At 40.2% G+C, this 21,872-nt stretch overlaps 2 protein-coding genes across 2 annotated transcripts; both read left to right on the top strand.

The window, feature by feature from the left end:
* The first annotated feature begins 5,587 nt into the window (after positions 1-5,587).
* On the top strand, positions 5,588-8,936 carry LOC143860857 (cytochrome P450 71AU50-like). The gene is made up of 2 exons (XM_077371700.1): positions 5,588-6,626; positions 8,142-8,936. The coding sequence occupies exons 1-2, from the start codon at positions 5,730-5,732 to the stop codon at positions 8,760-8,762; spliced, it is 1,518 nt and encodes a 505-aa protein (XP_077227815.1). The 5' UTR covers positions 5,588-5,729; the 3' UTR covers positions 8,763-8,936.
* Positions 8,937-17,263: 8,327 nt separating this feature from the next.
* LOC143862077 (cytochrome P450 71AU50-like) lies at positions 17,264-21,513 on the top strand. The gene is made up of 2 exons (XM_077373070.1): positions 17,264-18,237; positions 20,699-21,513. The coding sequence occupies exons 1-2, from the start codon at positions 17,353-17,355 to the stop codon at positions 21,317-21,319; spliced, it is 1,506 nt and encodes a 501-aa protein (XP_077229185.1). The 5' UTR covers positions 17,264-17,352; the 3' UTR covers positions 21,320-21,513.
* The last annotated feature ends 359 nt before the right edge of the window (positions 21,514-21,872 follow it).

Raw genomic sequence — 21,872 nt, 5'->3', positions numbered from 1 at the left:
GGATGTAACCCCGCTTTTGCCTTGACTCCACATGTTGACTGGTGATTGGAGCTACCTTTTACACTCCATCAGTTGCCCCCCGATTCCTCAAGTTATTTTGATGACTTGGGGAAGTTGACAGGATATATTCAGGGGACAGCTACAAAAGGTTGAGATGATTGGATTTCTCTACTCAGTCTGGCTCAAGATGATCTGGCGGCAAGGTATGAACTTACTTCTGAGATTTGCATCTAGTTCGGCTCAAGACGATCTGGTCGGCAAGATACGAACTAACTTCTGAAGTTTGTACCCAGTTCAGCTCAAGACGATCTAGAGGCAAGGTACGAGCTGACTTCTGAGATTTGTATCCAGTTCGGCTCAAGACAGTCTGGAGGAAAGGTACAAGCTGACTTCTGAGATTTCTATCCAGTTTGGCTCAAGACGATCAGACGGCAAGGTACGAACTGACTTCTGAAGTTTGTATCCAGTTTGGCTCAAGACAATCTGACCGCAAGGTACGAATTGACTTCTGAAGTTTGTATCCAGTTCGGTTCAAGACGACCTGGATGTTGTCGTTTAGCAGATAGCGCCGTATCCTGAACGGCTTCAGACGACCTGGATTTTGTCGTTTTGGGGATTACGCTATATCCTGAACGGCTTCAGACGACCTAAATCTTGTTGTTTAGCGGATAGCGTCATATCCTGAACGGCTTCAGACAACCTGAATTTTATCATTTAGCGGATAGCGTCATATCCTGAACGGCTTTAGACGACCTGGATCTTGTCGTTTGGCGAATTGCGCCATATCCTGAATGGCTTCGTACAACCTGAATCTTGACGTTTAGCGGATAGCGCCATATCCTGAACAGCTTCAAACGACCTGAATCATGTCGTTTAGCGGATAGCGCCATATCCTGAACGGCTTCAGACGACCTGAATTTTGTCATTTAGCGGGTAGCGTCATATACGGCTTCAGACGACCTATAATTACTTTATGCGAGCAAATTCTTTTGAGAACCATTGCTATCAATGTGAATACTGTTTACATTCTCTAATATTATTTTGTGCAAAAACCTCTTTTTGAAAACTTTTGCGTCTCCACTCTTGAATCCAAATCTGCTCCTACTCCCCCACTTCATGCAGCTAAGAATCCACCATGCTACAAAACTTGCAACCTAAAAACAGCACACACATCTTACTTCCTTTTCTTTAAGAATGGCAAAAGTGCTAATACCCTGGAGGGTGCAAATGCACTAGGTTAGGTCAACAAAGTAGCAACAATTGCTAACAGTCGAACTATAGTTTGCAGTAAATGTGCTAAATTTTTTGTTTCGAATATTTTCATACTGTGGACCCCGATCCAAGAGAGGCGGGGGACGTGCCCCACACGCTAAGTCTCAGGATCATCCACGTGAATGGAGAGCTCTACCAAGGAACTCTAGAAAGAAGTGCCCCTCACAGCATGAGTGGCGATACAAAGGTGAGATACCTCTCGATTCAGGGGACTAGCCCAGATTCAAGGCGTACCTTAAACAAAGAAGAGTCGTCATCCAAGGAAGTGGGCCCAGGATCCCATACTATGCTCTGTTACAATGGATAACTAGAGATATAAAAGAAAGTTCGTGCCTGGTTACGAATTTGGAAGGTCCGAAGAGCACCTCATCCGTCCAAGTGCAAACACCTGGTCTCTTATGCCATTTACTTATTGATTTTGAAGAGTTTTGGGCGAAAGTCATATGAAATGGGAACAAATATCTCCGAGAAGACGTCTATCTAATCATGCATGTCTCGGAGATGATTAATAAGCACACCTAAAAGAAATGAAATAAGTGTCACCTGAGAATAACTAGGTTATGAATATCATACCTAATTGGTGTCTAAGTTCTGGTGTGCAAACACATGCATGCTACAGCTAAAGGTATAGGATCTGTACATGAAAGTAAGAAAACACAGCAAAACATACAACACAAATCAACTCTATACATTACTGGACAAGATGAATCATAAAACTCTAATGCAGGACTTGACTCGGACTAAGGTGGCCGCCCATCCCAGCTGCTTTACGTATCCCGGCCTCGGGAAGAATCGGAGTCAACGTAGTTCGATGACCTATTCTAAACTACAATGCCTAACCATCTAGAACCGCTATCCTAAACTCGATCCACTAGACTCGACTGATTTATAAAGCTTTTTGTATGATTGCTTAAATTCAAGTGAATTGTAATTTTTATGACTCTCTATATGCCCTAACTAATGCAAGTTGATTAGCTTTAAGCTAATGCAGGTGGGCCCTACATCCTACGTGTAACTAGGCTGTGCATCCTAAAGAAAACCATGGGCTGACTATATGCTTCCTAGTCTAGCCATCAATTCGACTAAATGTCTAACCGATCAACTGGAGGCCTCCTAACTCTAGGGACACTCACACGACAAGACACACCATATCAATACAAATCATGACATCCTCCTAACTCTAAAACATCCCAAAAATCTAGGACAGACTCCTAACTCTAGGGGAAGATCTTTTTGAAAAGGTTTTGAAGACGTTTTGTATTTTTGGAAGGTTTGAAATGTTTATTTTTAAAGGTTTGGCTGGACTTGAGATGTGGATCCCAAGCTGCACTACGTACCCTGTTGAAAGGGATCAAGCCAACATAGTTTGGAATAGAATTCCTAACTACTCTCCTAATGACTCAAGATTTTTGAGTTTTTTGGTTTTTCAGATGTTTTTGAGTTTTTAATGTTTTCAAGTGTTTTTGATATTTCAAATTTCTTATATTTTGGTTTTTCAAAAAAAGTTTTAAAGTTTTTGATGTTTTCAAGTGTTTTTTATACTTTAAATTTATGATATTTTGGATTTTCAAAAGTTTTAACCCTTTTAGCCAAAGGGAAATAAAAAGACAACCATAAAGAAAAGAACACTCCTGTGATCCATAGCCTGGAGAAGATAATCGGAATCCGGTCAAATCGGAGTATTGCCGGATCAAGCCGGAGAAGACAATCGGAGAAACGAAGCACAGGTTAGGGTTTATGAACTTTTTCTCTCGGAGTTTAAAGAAATGGTCGGAACTAAGGCCAAAGAAGCTGAGATGATCGAGAAATCTGATCAGAAAAGTAAAATAGGTTTATGAGCTATGATTTTGGGGAGGGAAAATAGCAAATCGGACAAACATAGTGATGGAGAAGAAGAAGAAGGCTATGGTGATGACCGGCCGGAGTATTGCCGGAGAAGATCGGAAAGAAGAAAATAGGAATTAGGGTTTGGGATTTAGGGAAAACTCTCGCTCTCTCTCTTCTCTAGATCTGGAAAATGAGTTTTTTTTTTTTTTAAACGAATTTTTTTCTCATTTTATAGGTAATATGGGGTGCTGATATTGGCACTCCAAAAATGATGGGCGCGCGGATTTTTTGATGAGCGCGCGGCAATCTGATGAACGTGCGGTTTCGTGTGTCCCATATGGCCCAAGCTTGAAACAGTTCCAGGATAATCCACCCCCCTTTTCTGGTTTATACTACGGTCTTCTCTCAGCTCGTTCGCTAGGTAAACGAGCTCGGATTTCGATAAAATTTTGTAGGGACCTTAGTAGGATCCTACCCTAGCTTAGGGTGAATTTTGGGACCCTAATTCATTCATTTGATGGGATTTTGCACAAAATTAGAAGGTGAAGGGCACGGTCAAAATGGGGTGTCTACACATACCAAGTGCTTAGATCCGTATGTTTTATAGCCTTAGTAGAACCAATTAAATTTACGTATAGTTGCATGTAATCACACAACAATGCAAATTTTCATGAAGTTAAACAACCTATGATGTTGTTAATAGTTTTCTCATATTTTTTCTTTTTGGATCCACGACGGGTGGGCAATACTTTCCGCATAGGCATTACTAATATTTATGGTGTCCTAATTGCCCTTTTTTACTAAATATGTGTATGTATGTATCGTTAGGAATTAATCCTACGGGTGGATGTGGGTTTTGCAAGATCAATGGCAGATCATTTTGATTAGTTAGTTGTTTTTGTGAAAAGTCATCATGTGAAAATACTTTTAAGTCAAAAGGTGTGAACATAAAGAGACATTTGGTAAAAGGGTTCGCGTGATGAGGAGTTGTATCCCTTCCCACTAATGTCTATAAAAGAAACTCTTTGGTCATGCTTACACACACCAATTCCGTTTCCAAATCTCTGCAAATCTACGTCAAAAAGAAGAGGAAAATAGTCCCCATCACTGTCGGTCGTAGAGCAAGGAGAAACACTGAGAGGAATCCTTTCTGCAAGAAGAGAACAAGACTCATGTCTTTTCTATTTCAATTCAAAACAGTATAGTTAATTATGTTTTCTCAATATTGGACTACCCACGTGTTCCTATTGTGATGAACAACAATAAAGCTCTGTTTTCCCTTAATCTGTGCACGTATGTGAAAAGTTTCTCTATTTATTTTGATTTTCTTTCTGTTTTACATTAGGAAAATCTCACAAATTTCTTTTTTAAACATGTAGTTCTTTTTTCTGCTTTCCCCTGTGGTTCCCCTGCGGGGTTATATAACACCCTCACTAGTTATATAATAATAATTGATATGTAGGAGGATCGTGGTGGATGGTTAGCTGGGTTATAGGTCTTATCCTGCATTGATCACTGACTTTTGCGTTAGCACGAAATTGGGACACGGTATACCAAAATATGGAGGATGGACAAGGTAGACAGAAACAAGAGATAGAGTTGGAGATGGCATTGAAGAGACGATGACACCCTTGTCATTCTCGACCATTAAAATTTAGAAAAGGACAAAACTCAACTTTGGAAAAACTGTGTGCTTATCTTACTCATTTTTTTTTTTTCTGGGTGGGCTTATCCTACTCATTCTAGACCAATAAAACTTGGGAAAAGACAAACACCCTAATACGGGAAAAGCAAAACGTAGGTTCATGGAGTCGTTATCATCTCCTAATCTCCTTCTAGATACGTAATTCTCATTAGACTTCATAACTCGATCTTGTCTTGTCTTGCTGACATGTGTGAAAAATCACATATTCCCTGCCGTAGTTCCTCATCTATCCTTGTATCTATTACCTTGGTTGTACCGCGTGAAAACATCATCTCCTTCTAGATACGTAATTCCCCATTAGACTTCTCGATCTTGTCGTATTGCTTAACCTTGACTTTATAGGGACATGGGTGAAAAATCACATATCACCTGCCGTAGTTCCTCATCCATCCTTGTATCTAGTACCTTGGTTGTACCGCGTGATAACATCATCACGTAACGAATATATTTGGAAATCAATGAACTAGATAAATTAGACCTCCACCACATATTCCACTAAAAATCCTTGCGGCCTCTCTAATGTCAAAAGCTAAAACCATCAAATTCAAATTGATTTACATTAAAAGACGGAGACATAGAGAGCAAATGTCATATATCATCACACCTTTAAATTGGAAATGACATTCAAAATGGATATTCATTTTTAAAATATAAATGGTGGGTTTAACAAATCCAAAAGTCTTTGCTAGACGGCAGCAATGTGGGACTAACATTTTGTAGGAATATCCTCTCTCTTAACCAAACATAAACAAACCATCCCTCGCTCTCTCTCTCCCCTGCAGCTCCCTTTCTTTCCCTTCTTTCCCTTCTTTCTCTTACACAAAAGCAAGCACCCTTAGCCCGGCCCCTACCCTTTTCTCCATTTGAAGGTTAAGTGCCCATCGACAGACAAAACGAGAAGAATTGTTTTAGCTTTGTTACATCCATGCCTACAATCTCTTCTTGGACTGATCTTCCCTTAGCTGCACTAGTAGCAATTGTAGGAGTATTGTCATTAGTCTATCTCTTATGTGCTACGAGGCGAAAAGGGAGAAGGCTACCTCCTGGGCCTCCAGGATTTCCTATCCTAGGGAACCTTCACATGTTGGGTGAGCTCCCTCATCACGAACTTCATAAATTAGCAAAGAAGTATGGTCCCATCATGTTCATACGCCTCGGCCTCGTCCCGACCGTTGTAGTCTCCTCCCCTCAAGCAGCCCAAGAGTTCCTTAAAACCCATGACCTTGTCTTTGCCAGTAGGCCCATCATCCAGGCCTCCCACTACATGTCCTACGACCGGAAGGGCATGGCCTTCACCGAATATGGCCCTTATTGGCGTCATGTACGCAAATTATGCACCTTAGAGCTGCTTAGCAACACAAAGATCGATTCCTTCAAGTCCATGAGGAGAGAAGAGGTTCGCCTCTTGGTCGAATTGCTAAAGGATTCATCTAAGGTTGCCGTGGACCTAAGTGCTAAGGTGGCTTCTCTCAGTGCGAACATGACATGTCTGATGGTGTTTGGGAAGAAGTATGATGATGAAGATTTGGATGAGAGGGGGTTCCAAGCAGTGATTCAGGAAGCCATGGGGTTGGCAGCGACTTTCAACATAGCCGATTATGTGCCGTATATTGGGGCCCTAGATCTTCAAGGACTGCATCGTCAAATGAAAGCGGTCAGCAAAGTCTTTGACAAGTTCTTCGAGAAGATCATCGACGAGCATATCCAAGAGAGGGAAAGCGGGCATTCTCGTAAGGATATTGTGGACTTTATGTTATCCCTCATGGAGTCAAAAGATAGTGACTTCCCAATCAATCGACCTACGATCAAAGGAATCATATTGGTAAGGAAGAATATAACTTAGTTTTATGGGATCTGTTGCCTATAAATCCATAATTAATCTGCATTATATTCCCATTTTTTTTAATGGTAAAGAATTATATTAATGAAAAAAGAGAACACGGGAAACCCCAGACAATCGAGATGATCTAAGCAATACAAGGACCAAATACAGAAGAACAAGAAAATTACACCTCAAGGGGGAAGGAAATCAAAGATTTCCAAATCCGCTCTTAAACAACCTCCCCTCGCTAACCTATCAGCCTCAGAATTTGAAGACCTCCTTACATAATGTATGAGCTAAAGAAACTCACCACCCAGTCGGATATCTCATCAATCCATCGAGCAAATCACCAGGGAGGAGATGAACTACTCCATAATCATTTTGTCACATTGAAAAAGTCACCATCCACTATTACTGTGTCTAGACAATCTTACTCCATCTAATTTCCTTCGTACACTGCGCACATCTCAACCTCACTGGAGTCGTGCCCCCAATAGGGCTTGAGAACGCCCACATAGTGTTATCATCCTCATCTCTTAGAAGGCCTCATATCCCTGCTGGTCTCAGGTTACCCAAACTTGAGCTGTCAAAATTCAGCTTCAATAGTCTACTACTAGGAGGCTCCCATACGCGAGAAGTAATTGGCCTTGCCTCCCTAGTAGCACAAACCAATAGCCAACCTTGTCATTGATCATGAGCTGAAACTAATCACAAACTAGGCAAGGCTCCAGCCTAAGCAATTGAAAGAGCAACGACCTTTATGTAAAGAAAGTTTAGGGATTTCACCATTCCTCTAAACACCCGCACATTCCACTCTTTCCAAAGAATCCAAATTATCGCTAGCAAGGTCATATTCCATAGAATCTTCCCTTTACTCCTCGATGGAGCCAAATTCCATCCTTCTAGCTAAGAGATCTGAAAGCTTTAGATGAGAAGACCCAAGAAATTCCAAATCTACATAGAATTTTTCTTCACGCATACCTCGCCATTTTACAATGTAGGAAGATGACGTAGGACACTAGGATTAGTGTAGTAACTTTCTTTCTTTTGGTAGAGATATTTTTAGTTGGCAAGATTACACGTCTAATTGTAGTTGGTTTCTTATTATAATAGGATTCTAGATCTTTCTTCTATTTATTTAGGGATAGATTTTCTTTTATATAAGATGTAATATGTGAGTTTCAATCAATCAATAATATATCTCTTCCTTCTTCTTCTTCCCTTCTCTGTCTTTTTCCTAGTGGATTCTAGAATTTTTCCTCTTTCCTAGTGGATTCTATAAGTTAAGGTGCAATGGAAATGATATTTTACAATCATTTTACACACTGTTTGATAAAAATGCTTATATTCTATGAATTTATTATAAAAAGATGTGCAAAATATCATTTCCAATGCACCTTAACGGGCGCCCTTAGGTCATCCAGTAGCAAAACCATTTTTGGCTTAAGGACAACCCAATGTAAACCCAACACCATTAGTATGTGAGTGAATAAGATAAATTGCTTTCTTTTGTAGGATTTGCTTTCTGGTGCCATGGATACTTCAGCAACAGCAATCGAGTGGGCCCTCTCGGAACTCTTCCGGCATCCACAAGTGATGAAGAAGGTCCAAGAAGAACTAGAGGCCGCCGTCGGCCTAGAGAGAACGGTGGAGGAGTCAGACTTGGCAAACTTGGAGTACTTAGACATGGTGGTAAAGGAGACCATGAGGCTCCATCCTGTGGCCCCACTTCTCATTCCACATGAATCAATGGAGGATTGTGTGGTAAATGGCTTCCACATACCTAAAAAATCTCGTATCATAATAAATGCTACAGCAATTGGACGAGACCCAGATGCATGGCCTAATGCCGAAGAATTCCTCCCCGAGAGGTTTGTAGGTTCAAATATAGATGTGAGGGGCCGCAACTTCCAACTTATTCCTTTTGGGTCTGGACGTAGAGGTTGCCCTGGAATGCAATTGGGTCTCACCGTTGTTCACCTAGTACTTGCGCAATTGATTCACTGCTTTGATTGGGAGCTCCCCAATGGTATGTCCCCTGGCGACTTAAACATGAGCGAGAAGTTCAGCCTCGTAGTTCCAAGGGCCAAGCATCTCATGGCTGTTCCAACTTATCGCCTTTGCAAATCGCAATGATATACTAGGGAAACAATGTTGTTAATTAGTTAAACTGTTCAAGTTTGTTGTAGTAATTCTTGTTTAACATTTTGCTTGCTTGAGTTGGTCTTTATACTCCAGTTTATAAGGGCCTTCTCCGTTTGGTTGCCAGTTAAATTTTTGTCCCAGGAAGAGTTAGTTAAATTTTGGTCCCATCCCATCTTTGGTTGCCTTTTAGCACTAGGTTTATTTTAATCCCACTCTTGTAATGATTACTTGTGGGGTGAATTTTTTAATCCCACTTTTGTAATGAGTGCCTTTTCATCCCATCCCAAGATAACCCCAGGAACAAAAATAAACTCAGGAACCAAAAATAAGCTTGAGAAGAATTTTTTTTCTACCCAACAGTTCAAGCAACCAAACAAAGGTTTTTTTTTTCCCACCATAATCCGGTCAACCAAATATGGGATTTTTATTTTACCAGGATACTTCTAGGACTGTTTTTTTCCCACCTATCTCCCAGGGTATTTTTTTTCTCCCACATAACTCCCAGGAACAAAAAAAAACCGGCAACCAAACAGAGAAGTACTTGCAGTAATTTAATCTTCTCGCGAGTGGCCGGTTTGGAAGTTAAATATTATTATTTGTAGGCATGTCAAGGACCTGGATGGTCGGATGGATTCTTTGTATCCGACTCCAGTTAGGATATAAACACGCAATAAGATCCCACGGATCCAAGTCGCACAGTCTGAAATGTGTGTTTTTCTTATAAGGTCTTGTTCAGATGGTTTGTGACTTTGTGCAAATGTGTGTGTTTGTGTAGTGTCAATTAATTATTGGAAAATGCTAAAAAAAATTCACTTCTACAATATTCCCTAAAAGATACTTATAATTGGACCAGATAAATGGACCAGATGAAATCCTAGTTAATTAGCTCTTCCTAATTAGATTATAAATAGGGAATTGATATCTCTGTTCGTGATTTTGGATTTTCAAAATCTTGATTTTTTGCCATCGTTTAGTGTTTTTCGAAAATGTTTTCTTAAAAGTGTTTGGAAAAAAGAAAATGTTTTCTTGGAAAAAAATTGATATTCACAAAATGATGTAGAAGTGTAGTTGAAAAGATAGTCCCGTATCGGATGTTGAAAAGGAAAGAGAGGTGCTTATATAGCATTACCCATCTCTACTACATGCACAATGGGTGGACCCGTGGGATGCTGCAACGCACCGTTCGCGCACGCGCGACGTGGGCAGTGGAGCGATTGGAGCTTTTAATTTTTTTCACATTTGATCTGAGCCATCGGATCGAGATTTAGTTGATCAAATGTGATCCCGAGCGGGTGCGATCTGCACCGTAAGATGGCTCTAGATGGGTTCCAACGGCTAGTGATGGATCGGCCTCGATCTGGTGCGTCAATCGTGCCAACGGCTAGGATCCGAATGGGTGCAATCTGGTCCTTTGATTCATGTTCGTTTATGTTCCAAAGTTCAGAAGCCGATCGGGTGCGATCCATGCCGTGGAATGGCCTTTAATTTTTCCAGATTTGATCCTACTCAAATCTACCTAATCGAATCTACTTTCCTAATCTCTCTTGCTTGCCTCTTCTAATCCACTTGCCTAACTTTTTCTAGTTACCTCATTTAGCTAACTTTCCCAATCTACGTCCAAGATGATCCAAAGGTCAGATTCACCAGATCATATATGAAATATTTATTCCCAGTCAAAGATAAAGTTTGCATAGGGCCACAAATATCGGCATGTATAAGCATCAAAGGCTTATATGCCCTCCAAGACTTACCTCTTGGAAATTGCTCACGGTTATGTTTTCCCAAAACGCAAGCCTGACACACTTTTTCATCATATTTCAAAGAAGGGATACCAACAGTCATATTCAATTTTTGCAATAAAGACAATCCACCAAAATTCAAATGTCCATATCTTCTAGGCCATAACATAGAGTCATCACTACTCGCACTAAAAGCATTGAATACTAGTTTTGAAAACACTAGTGGAAACATCTTATTTTCTGTCATCTTAATAGACAAAACTAGTTTTATACTTTTCTTATCATAAAGTTTACATTCTTCTTCATCAAAGATAGCACGGTACTCATTTTTTATCAATTGACCCAAACTTAGCAAATTTTGAGCAAACCCAGGAACATACATAACATCTTGAATTTGTTTCTTGCCAACCAGTGTAGAAACTACGATAGGACTAATACCATGGGCATTAACATGATTGTTATCACCCATTCTTACTCGTGGTTTGACAATTTCATCTATTTCAAGAAAATACTCCTTGTTTCCGGTCATGTGGTTACTACAACCACTATCTAAATACCATATTTCATCATTCAATTCAACATTGGCGGTTAGACATGACAAAAATATGTTATCTTCTTTTTCAACTTTATCATCACTTTTCTCTTCATGATAGTATGCTTGTTCCCTAGCCTTTTGATGACAATTTTTTTCAATATGACCATACTTTTTGCAATAAAAATATTGTGGTGAATTTCTACTTTGATTTCCACTATCCTTATACCAACAATCCTTATCACTATAATTTGATCTTTTACAAATAGAACAAAATAAAGAAGTAGATTCATGGTTAACTCCACTTTGATTTCTTTGATAACCACCGAATTGGAATCTACCTCTTCTTCTGCCGCGGAATCCACCACGACCACAGCCTTTTCCTCCTCGGAAACCTTTACTTGAATCATCTGATCTTTTCTTCCAATCCACTTTTGATTGAAACACTTGTTCCAATGGATTTTCTGCAGTCATATTCAATCTCTGCTCATGTGCTTGCAAAGAACCCATTAATTCATTCATAGAATATGTAGATAAATTTTTTGACTCTTCTATGGCAGCAACTACATGATCAAATTTAGGAGGAAAATAATTGAATTGATTCAGAATTTTTCATAATCAAATTCTCAAAATCATGACGAAGGGTTTGTAACTTAATAGAGATTACCTTCGTAGAACCTTGATATTCTTCTTGAAGCAAATCACATGCTTCTTTTGATGTAGTTGCAGCCATGATCCTTGGAAATATTGGTTCATCCATAGCTTGTTGGATGAGGAAAAGAGCCCTTGCATATTTCTTTTTACTCTCCTTCAATTCGTTCTTTTGTGCCGTGGACAATCTTTCCACTTCTGCAAAATTTTCATGACCACTCTCCACCAATTTTCATAATTCATAAGACATAAATAACATCTTCATCTTAATAGACCAAAATTGAAAATTTTCACCTTTAAATAAAGGAACACTTTGCTGAAAATTTGAAGAATTTGTGTTACTTGTCATGTTGCGAACTTACCAAACCCTTGCCGGTGTTTTCTTGAATTCGCCCTGGCTTTTCTGCTCTCTACTCGATTGAGAGATCCCAAGACCTTCTGCTTTGATACCACTTTGTAGAAATATAGGAAATAGAAATAATTAACACACGAAACTAGAATATAGAAAACAAGAATAGAAGAGGCACACAAGGATGTAAACTCGTCTGGTTCTTTTTTGTATTTCATTCACCTTTTTTTTTTTAACAAATAACTTAGCAGCCCTTTAAATAGAAAAACAACGCTCTAAACGTGTAACATCACACGTTTGGGACTTTTGACAAACCAAACTCCACCGACTCAATTGATAAACCTCTCATCCTATAAAGAAGCTACTGACTCTATCAGAATTAATATAATCTTTTACTACTAAAAGGGAGAATCCCTGAAAAATCGTGTGCTTCTTTCCTGCTATTTCCTTATGCGTCCCGCCTTAATTTCCATAATCACTACTTTTTCGTCATTTCCGCTTCTCATATGCCCTTCCACAAGAGTTTAAAAAAAGACGCCAGCTGTCTCCTTTTTTGCCTTTTTTGTCCGTAATTGTCATAATTTTTCAATTTTATTTGTAGTTTTGGCCGTAATTGTAATATTTTAGCACCCTCGTTCTGTATTTTTTTCGTAATTTTTCTGCTTTGCTTCCATTTTCCCGTAATTTTTCATTTAAAACTTAGTACCCACGCATGATTATTATTTATTGCTATTATGTATTGCTAGCCACCTTTGCACAAACTGTACTTCGCAGCAAAGGATGGGCGAACAAGCAGAAAAGTACGCTCGGCGAAGGTGGCTAGCAAATCCCTATAAAAAAATCTTAAAAACATACGTCAAAAAACCGGCTGACCCACGGGCTGGGTGCAGGTCCAAGCCCAATGGCCCGTAAAATTTCTCGCGTCACTTTGACCTGGCCAGTTTGACCCGTTTCCCCATGATTTAGAGGGAAATGATGTGATTATGAGAGATTTTATATATAGTGTAAGTCCTTACAATGAGTATTGGTTTTCAAAAAGCACTGTATGGCTTACATATTAGGATGATCCAAACCGTCCATTTGATGGGCCACAATGTAAGTAGGTTGTGTGCCAAAATTCATTTCCATAGGATAATTACAACCCTCCAATCAATAAATGTTTCCTAAATATGTTGTTCCTCTATAGACTGCATGGCTAGGATCATCGCATGGAAATGTATTTTTTGGGAACATCCTATTTACGATGTGGCCCATCAATTGGGCGGTTTGGATCATCCTATGGTGTAAGTTACACAGTACTTTCTTTTTAATAGGGAGTGTAAGAAATATGTTTTTGGTTTGCAAGCTTTGTCACAAAATTCTTGTTACAATATATATGGTGTAAGCCCATGTAGTGAACTATTTTTTAATAGGCCGGTAGGGGTCCCCACAAAACCCCAACTTACCTATCAAAAATTGGAGTGAATATTTTACCGCCTACACCATAGGATGATCCAAACCGTCCATTTGATCATTTCCAAATGATGATCGCATCCCTACAATCTATAGATAAATGACATAATTTGGAAGAGGAAAGTGCTTCTAGTCCGGCCGACTAGAGATCATTCTCTAGTCCGCCACCCAAAAACACATGGGTCCCACATATTTGGGTGATGCAAAGCATTCATTTGATGGGGCCTGACATAGAGACGGTGTCCACAAGAAATTAGCTTCATAGGATCATCCCAACCCTATGATTTGTGGAGCTTAAAATGGACGGCTATAAACCGCCACAAATCTGTCCATTTTTTAACTCCACAAATCGAAGGGTTAAGAAGATCCTATGAAGCTGAATTTTTGTGGACATCCTATCTATGATGAGGCCTATCAAATGAATGCTTTAGATCACCACAAAATATATGGGACCCATGTGTTTTTGGGTGGCGGACTAGAAAATGATCTCTAGTCGGCCGGACTAGAAACACTTTCCTCAATTTGGAAACCCCGCAACTGTGTTGGGATCATCCTATGGAAATGATTTTTGGCATACAACCTATGGTGTAAGTCCGTACAATCAAGTATTTTTCAAAAGAATTGTACGCCTTGTATCATAGGATGATCCTAACCGTCCATTGAATGGGCCACAATATAAATTGATTGTTCCCAAAAAATAATTACATATGATAATTCCATGCCCTTCTTTTAGAAAAACTTCCTACTGTATCCTATTAGTTGGGGGCATTTAAGTCATTTTGATGCTAGAAGTTTCTCGGAATGAGAAATGATTTGAGGGTACAATCGTCAATTGCATACAAAAAGTACCGACATATGGTACCTGTCTATGACAATTACGAAAAAAAACTACCAAAAAGAGGTATAGACATATGACAATGACAAAAAAACTACGTTATATGACGCATTCGGGACAAGTTACAAAATATTGACGGATGCCAAGCACCTGAAGAGGAACAACAATTATGAAAACCTCTATTCTTTGGAGGGCTACGATCAGCCTATGGAAATGATTTTACGGGCACAACCGATTGATGTTGTGTTCCATCACATGGACAGTTGGATCAACCTATAACCCTCTATAGATCGGAGGGTTAGGATCAACCTATGAAAATTATTTTTAGGGCACAACCTATTTAGGCAGTGGCCCATCTAATGGACGGTTTGGATCATCCTATGGTACGGGCCATACCGTACATTTTAACAAAGTGAGGAGTGCGATCATCAAAATACGGTGAGTAGTGCCATTATAAAATATGGCAGTGAGGACATTAGCACTATATATAATTTGAAACCATCGATGTTCTTGGATATTCCCATGAGGGTCGGGTTCAACCCGAATTTGGGTTGGGTCGGGTTAAGATTTTTCGCAAATCGGGTTGGGTTGGGTTGGGTTGGGTTGGGTTGGGAAAAATCAACCCGAATTGAAAATCGGGTTGGGTTGTCGGGCAACCCGACCCAACCCGAAACCCGAATTTGGGTTCCATCTGAAGAAATTCTGTATGTGTTTTTCTTTTTCAACATTGAAATAGTCTCCACAGTCCACAATGGACGGTTTGGATAATCCTATGGTGCGGGCCATACCGTACTTTAATCAAGCAAGGACTGTGATCATCAAAATATAGTACTGCAGATAACATTTCCCTTTATTAGTTGTTAGTCCCTGTTTGTTTTGGATTTTGAGAACCGATTGTGAGTTAAAAACTGATTATTGGTGACTCACTATTGGTTCCCAAAATCCAAAACAACTCGGCTTGAGTTGAGGTGGTCAACAATTGGTACCATACAAATTGGGTCAACCCGACCCAACCCAGCCCGAATTGGAAATCGGGTTGGGTCGGGTTGAAGAAATTGCAAATCGGGTTGGGTCGGGTTGAGGAAATTGCAAATCGGGTTGGGTCGGGTTGGGTTGGAAAATGGGTTCCTCAGGTTGGCCTCAACCTGACCCAAGTTACACCGCTAACGATGACGAAAAACTACTTTTCCTTATTCACTATGTGAGGGTCAAATTACGAAAAGTTTGATATTACGAATGCAGGACACCTGTAAAAATATTGACGAATTCCGGGCACCTTAAGATGAACAAAAATTATGGAAACCTCTATAGATTGGAGGGCTAGGATCAGCCTATGGAAATGATTTTACAGGCACAACCTATTTATGTTCTGTTCCATCACATGGACGGTTTGGATCAACCTATGATATGATCTGTACAATTCTTTGTCGGCCCGTGCATTGCACGGGGCCCTTGCCTTCAATGCTGCAATGTCCCTACTATTTCACTAAGTCGGATTTGTCTAGGGTACTTTCGTCATTTCACTGCTGCAATGTCCCTGCCATTTGCCATGTTATTTGTGGGAATTCTTATTTCTGTGTATTTTTTTATTTCTCAGTCTGAAATCCTGATCAGGTACCTATGGTTTTCAAAAGAAAATCCGTATAGACTGTATAATATCTATTCTAACTTGATTTACATTTTATTTTTATCAATCTTAGTAGGTAAAATTGTTACTAAGAGCCCAGTCTCTCCGATGGATCAAAAGCTTCGGGAAGAGTTGTGCGTGTTCTGCTGATGTTTTGAAATAGGGTTTGGAGATTTTTATCATGTTTTTTGTTCTTTGGTTCTTAGGAACAGCTAGATAGCGAGATCTTGTTCGGTGGTGGAAGCTGGCAATTAGAGAATTGCATGTTGATAGGTTGCTGAAATGATAGAATTAGGTTCTGCTGGAACTATCATTATGATTTGATTTTTTATAGATTCAAAACTTAATGCAGATTTGCTTAGGTTTGTGATATGTATATGATACGTTTACAGTCTTATCTCTCTGCCTCTCAAACACTCTCTCCTCCTTGCAAAAAAATATCTCCTTTCTTTCAAGAAGAATGCTGAATTGAAGGGAGTCTCTGGAAAAACTCAGTTTCAGGCAAACATTCGATCCATGCCACCCCACAACATTTATTTCTTCCTCCAATAAATCAGAGAAGTTTATTTGTTCTTTCAAAGAAATTTTTTCCCTGTTTCTTCTACTAATTGATCGTGTTGCTATTTCTTTGATTATTCTAATATAAAATTTCTTCTGAAATTAACAATAATTACGTAGTAATATTGAACAATATTTGAACAATATTTTTAAAAAGTTATACTAATTCATTAATAAATATTGAAATAAACAAATTGTAAAATACCTTAGTGGCACGTGCATATTTTACTAGTAAAAATAAACACAAAAACACGACTCTAATGTGGAAAACCAAAACTGACTTGGATCGGCTAGTGTAGGCCCCACATGATTGAATTATTTTTCTAACAAAACGTGCAACGTACTGTTGATATTTGATCCAACGGACTGCGTAGAATTAATCTGGCAAATTTGTAAATCATCGATTTCACTGTCGGCCATTTTGCCAAAAAATTTGTTTTCTTCTTCAACCACTAGCAAATTGCAATTGAATTTGCCATAAAATTTGTTTTCTTCTTCAATCCTACTCATTTTATTTTTCTGGGTGGGCCTATCCTACTCATTCTAGACTAATAAAACTTGGGAAAAGACAAACACCCTAATACGGGAAAAGCAAAACGTCGGTAAACCAATCAAAAAAAAAAATTCAACTTTTTGAATGGTTGTCGTTCTGACAAAAGTCACTGCCTATGGCTACGTGAATCAAACATTGACACGTCTCTCCTGTCTTGCATCCCCCCTTCTTTCTTTTAAAAGCATCCTTAGCCCTCTCCCCTTCTATCCATTTAAGGGACTCAAGTGGCCTTCAACATAAAACAGGAGAAATATTGTCTTAGCTTTGTTGCATCCACTGTCTGTCATGTCGTGTTGGACTGATTTTCTCTTTATTGCAGTGTTAGCAATAGTAGGAGTATGGTCACTAGTCTATCTCCTATATGCGATGAGGCGAAAAGGGAAAAGGCTACCTCCTGGGCCTTTAGGACTTCCTATCCTGGGGAGCCTTCACTTGTTGGGAGAGCTACCTCATCGTGAACTTCATAAGTTGGCCAACAAGTATGGACCCATCATGTACATACGCCTCGGCCTCGTCCCGACCATCGTCGTCTCGTCCCCTCAGGCAGCCCAAGAGTTCCTTAAGACCCATGACCTTGTCTTTGCCAATAGGCCCATCGTTGAAGTCTCCCACTACCTGTCCTTCGACCAAAAGGGCATGGCCTTCACACCGTATGGCCCTTATTGGCGTCATGTACGCAAATTATGTACCTTAGAGCTGCTTAGCCACGCAAAGATCGATTCCTTCAAGCCCATGAGGAGACAAGAGATTCGCCTCTTGGTCGAGTCGCTAAAGGATTCATCCAAGGTTGTGGTAGACCTCAGTGCTAAGGTGGCTTCTCTCTCTGTAGGTATGACATGTCTGATGATGTTTGGGAAGAAGTATGATGATGACGATTTGGACGGGAGGGGGTTCCAATCAGTGATTCAGGAAGCCTTGGAGTTGTCAGCAGCTTTCAACATAGCAGATTACTTGCCGTATATTGGGGCCCTCGATCTGAAGGGGCTGCGTCGTCGGACGAAAGCGGTTAGCAAAGTCTTTGACAAGTTCTTCGAGAAGATCATCGACGAGCATATGCTTGCGAGGGAAAGTGGGCATCGTATGGATATTGTGGACTTTTTGTTATCCCTCATGGAGTCAAAGGATAGTGACCTCCATATCGATCGAACCAGCGTCAAAGCAATCATATTGGTAAGGAGTATAACTTAAATTTATGGAATCTTTTGCCTGTAACTCCCTAATATGCAAGGTGGATCATCCTATTGGGAGGATTTTAGGGGAAAGGCCGATTTACGTTGGGGCCAACAAATAAACGGTTAAGATCTTCAAACAAAGTTCACCCAAGCGAATGATTTTTTTTCTTAAAAACTTATGGATTATATGCATGCGTAACTGTTTTTTTCTTCTTTTTTTCATTTTTTGGGAAATATAGTGGGGCCTATCGTGAACAAAGATCTACATAATTTACTTGTTGGGCCAAACGGACACACAGGCAGTGCCCCCAAAATCATTACCATAGATGAATAGATGATCATAACCTAACCTTAGGATCTGTTGAGATTTCGATATGTTGTAGTTTATCTATAGATTAGAGGATTAGTACCATCCAATATAGATGATTTTTAGGGCACAACCAATAAGATTTCACATCGGAAAGAGAGAAAAGATTTATGGGCTATATATGTGGATTCTCCCTCTCCCTGTGTAGACGCGTTTTCAGCATCCTTGTTGCATGAGCCGGGCACAGTTGGTGCTGTTGGAAAACAAAATCGAGGTGGGTTGAGACCGAGAACCTGACAATACTTACACAGTGGGGTCTGGGCATGACAGAATGGTATCAGAGCCGTACCTCCAGTAGTACGGTGTGCTAATGAGTATGCTGGGCCCTAAGGATGGTGGATTGTAAGATCCAACATCAGAAATGGAGAGAAAGTTCTCGGGCAATATATGTAAACTCTAGCCTTCTCCTTGTGTAAATGTGTTTTCAGCATTTCTAAGGGACGAGCCCCTCGAAGTGGGTCGAGCAAGGTGGTGCTGTTGAAAACAAAATCAAAGAGAGTGGAGAAACCCAGATCCGGACAATATTTACACAGTGGGGTCGGGGCATGATAATCCACGATGTAAATGTTGTTTGGTTCTGGGTCTCAACCCGCCCTGGTTCAGTTTTCCAGCAGCACTAACTGTGCCCGACCCATCCAACGGGAATGCTGAAAATGCGTCTACACAGTGAGAGGGAGAGTCCACATATATAGCCCAGAAATCTTTTCACCCTTTTCAATGTGGGATCTTACAATCCACCCGCTAGCACCCGCCTTGGATCCCTGCATGCATCTAGCATGTACACATACCACAGGAGGTCCGGCTCTGATACCAATATGTATCATAAGATCATACATAAGAAAGGGAAAGAAAGTTCCTGAGCTATATATGTGAGCTCGCATTCTCCTTGTGTAGACGCATTTTCACCCTCCAAGGGCAAGTCCCTGCAGAGTGGGTCGGGCACAGTAGTGATGTTGGAAAACAAAATTGAGGCGCTACACCGAGAAGTGTGGAGTAATCTGTGATGGCGGTAAAATTGAGTTCTACCCAATTCAACATCGACAAGTTTGACGGAAATAACACCAATATTTACAGTGGCGTGACACAACCTATTTACATTAGGGCCAAACAACCGAATGTGGACTATGTCTCCACTCAACATCTTCCTGTACTGCCATATAATAGGTGGGTCCCACTATATATGTCGTCCTTGCATATATAGGGGTGCATATTTTTCTAAAATAAAATGGAGTCCACCTACTTTGAAGATCCAAACCACCCCAACGTAAATAGGGTGTGCCCTAAAAATCATTCCCATTCTTCGACCTTGAGGTTAATTGGACGTTCAATTCCAGCTTACCTAAGCCTCTAACACAATTGGCCAGGGCTTTGTTGTTGAAGCTTGATGTTAGAGGTTCTATAATAGAGAGAGAGGTTCAAGGGGGCAGGTTTTCTCTCTCCGCCCTTGTTACTACACGGTCGGCCACCGTATAATTTCTCTAGTTTATATATACAATAGATTTGCAGGTAAACATTTTTTGATAAAACTGCCCTTTAAGCTCGTAGTGTAAGAGCATGATGTTTTTGCTCAAAAAAGGTTTGCTATCATGTTCTTAAGAAAAAAACTTAAATATTTTGTTTTTTTTCTGAGGCCATTAATAAATTCGTTGACTAATTGAAGCAGGCCTTCCATATCAGAGATCAATAAGCCAAAAACACTTACTCATTGGGGGGAAACGCATAATTGTATTAACATGTTTCCTAAGGCCTTTACATTCAAGTACCAAAATGCTACATTATTTATGGGCCTCACCAACACAATCAGTTCATGTAATAGAACTCGTCTTTGATGTTTCAATACCCAAAAATTGTTAACATTGGGTGATCTAACTATTCAATCAAGATCTATAAAGCACAAAAGGAAATATAAACATCCAATGGTTCAGATTGAGTTCCAAAAGAGCCATTGTAAACACACCGCCCAGCACAAGTAGTTCATTTTTTGGTTATGGACAATCTAATGTAAACCCAACATTTTTAGCAGATCATACCAAAATATGGATCTTTATATGGGTGTATGTGAGTCAGTCAGTTAAATTGCTTTCTTTTGTAGGATTTGCTTGCTGGTGCAATGGACACTTCGGCGACCGCAATAGAGTGGGCCCTCTCGGAACTCTTTCGGCATCCACAAGTGATGAAGAAGCTCCAAGAAGAAATAGAGAACGTGGTAGGCATAGAGAGAATGGTGGAGGAGTCAGACTTGGAAAACTTGGAGTACTTAGACATGGTGGTGAAGGAGAGTATGAGACTCCATCCTGTGGCCCCACTGCTCATACCACATGAATCAATGGAGGATTGTGTGGTAAACGGCTTCCACATACCGAAAAAATCTCGTGTCATGATCAATGCTATGGCAATCGGACGAGACCCAGATGCATGGCCTAATGCCGAAGAATTTCTCCCTGAGAGGTTCATCAGCTCAAATGTAGATGTGAGGGGCCGGAACTTCCAGCTTATTCCTTTTGGGTCTGGACGTAGAAGTTGCCCTGGAATGCAGTTGGGTCTCACCGTTGTTCGACTAGTACTTGCCCAATTGGTTCATTGCTTTGATTGGGAGCTCCCCGATGGTATGTCCCCAGGCGACTTGGACATGAGCGAGACGTTCAGCCTTGTAGTTCCAAGGGCCAAACATCTCATGGCTATTCCAACTTATCGCCTTCACGAATCACACTGAAACCACACTGATATTCTATGGGAGCAGTGTGGTTTAGTTAAGAAAGTTCAAGTTTGTTGTTGTAATATAAGCTGGCTCTAGTTAGTCTTGGTACGCAATGTCATAAGCGCATTCTTTTATATTTCTAAAAGTAGTTGCATATATATAATCTTGTTGGGAACGGTATTGAAGTAAAATATTATTATTTGTAGGCATGTTTGTGTTGGGGGTTCCACGTGAAAGCAAAATAGTCCCACATCGGAAAAGTGTAAAGATGTGAATGGGCTTATAAGGGAATGGGTTCCCTCCCTTTAACAACTAGCTTTTAAAGGCGAGTTCTACCCAAGTCCCAACAGTGGTATCAAAGCCGGGCACGTGGTAACCCCGGTTTAGCCTCCGAGGATGGAAATACCCTCGGGGAAGATCCCGGTAATCCTGGTATGCCTCTGAGGACGGAGAAATCCCTCAGAGAAGATCGAGATTGTCCACGGTGCTTCCACGTCGAGGAAGAGATTGTTGGGGGGTTCCACTTGAAAGCGAAATAGTCCCACATAGGAAAAGTGTAAAGATGTGG

This window comes from Tasmannia lanceolata, unplaced genomic scaffold (genome assembly GCF_043159265.1).
Source record: "Tasmannia lanceolata isolate RefF3 unplaced genomic scaffold, GAP_Taslan_0.1 ptg000037l, whole genome shotgun sequence".
NCBI lineage: Eukaryota > Viridiplantae > Streptophyta > Magnoliopsida > Canellales > Winteraceae > Tasmannia > Tasmannia lanceolata.
This window is presented reverse-complemented; position numbering and strand designations above follow the sequence as displayed.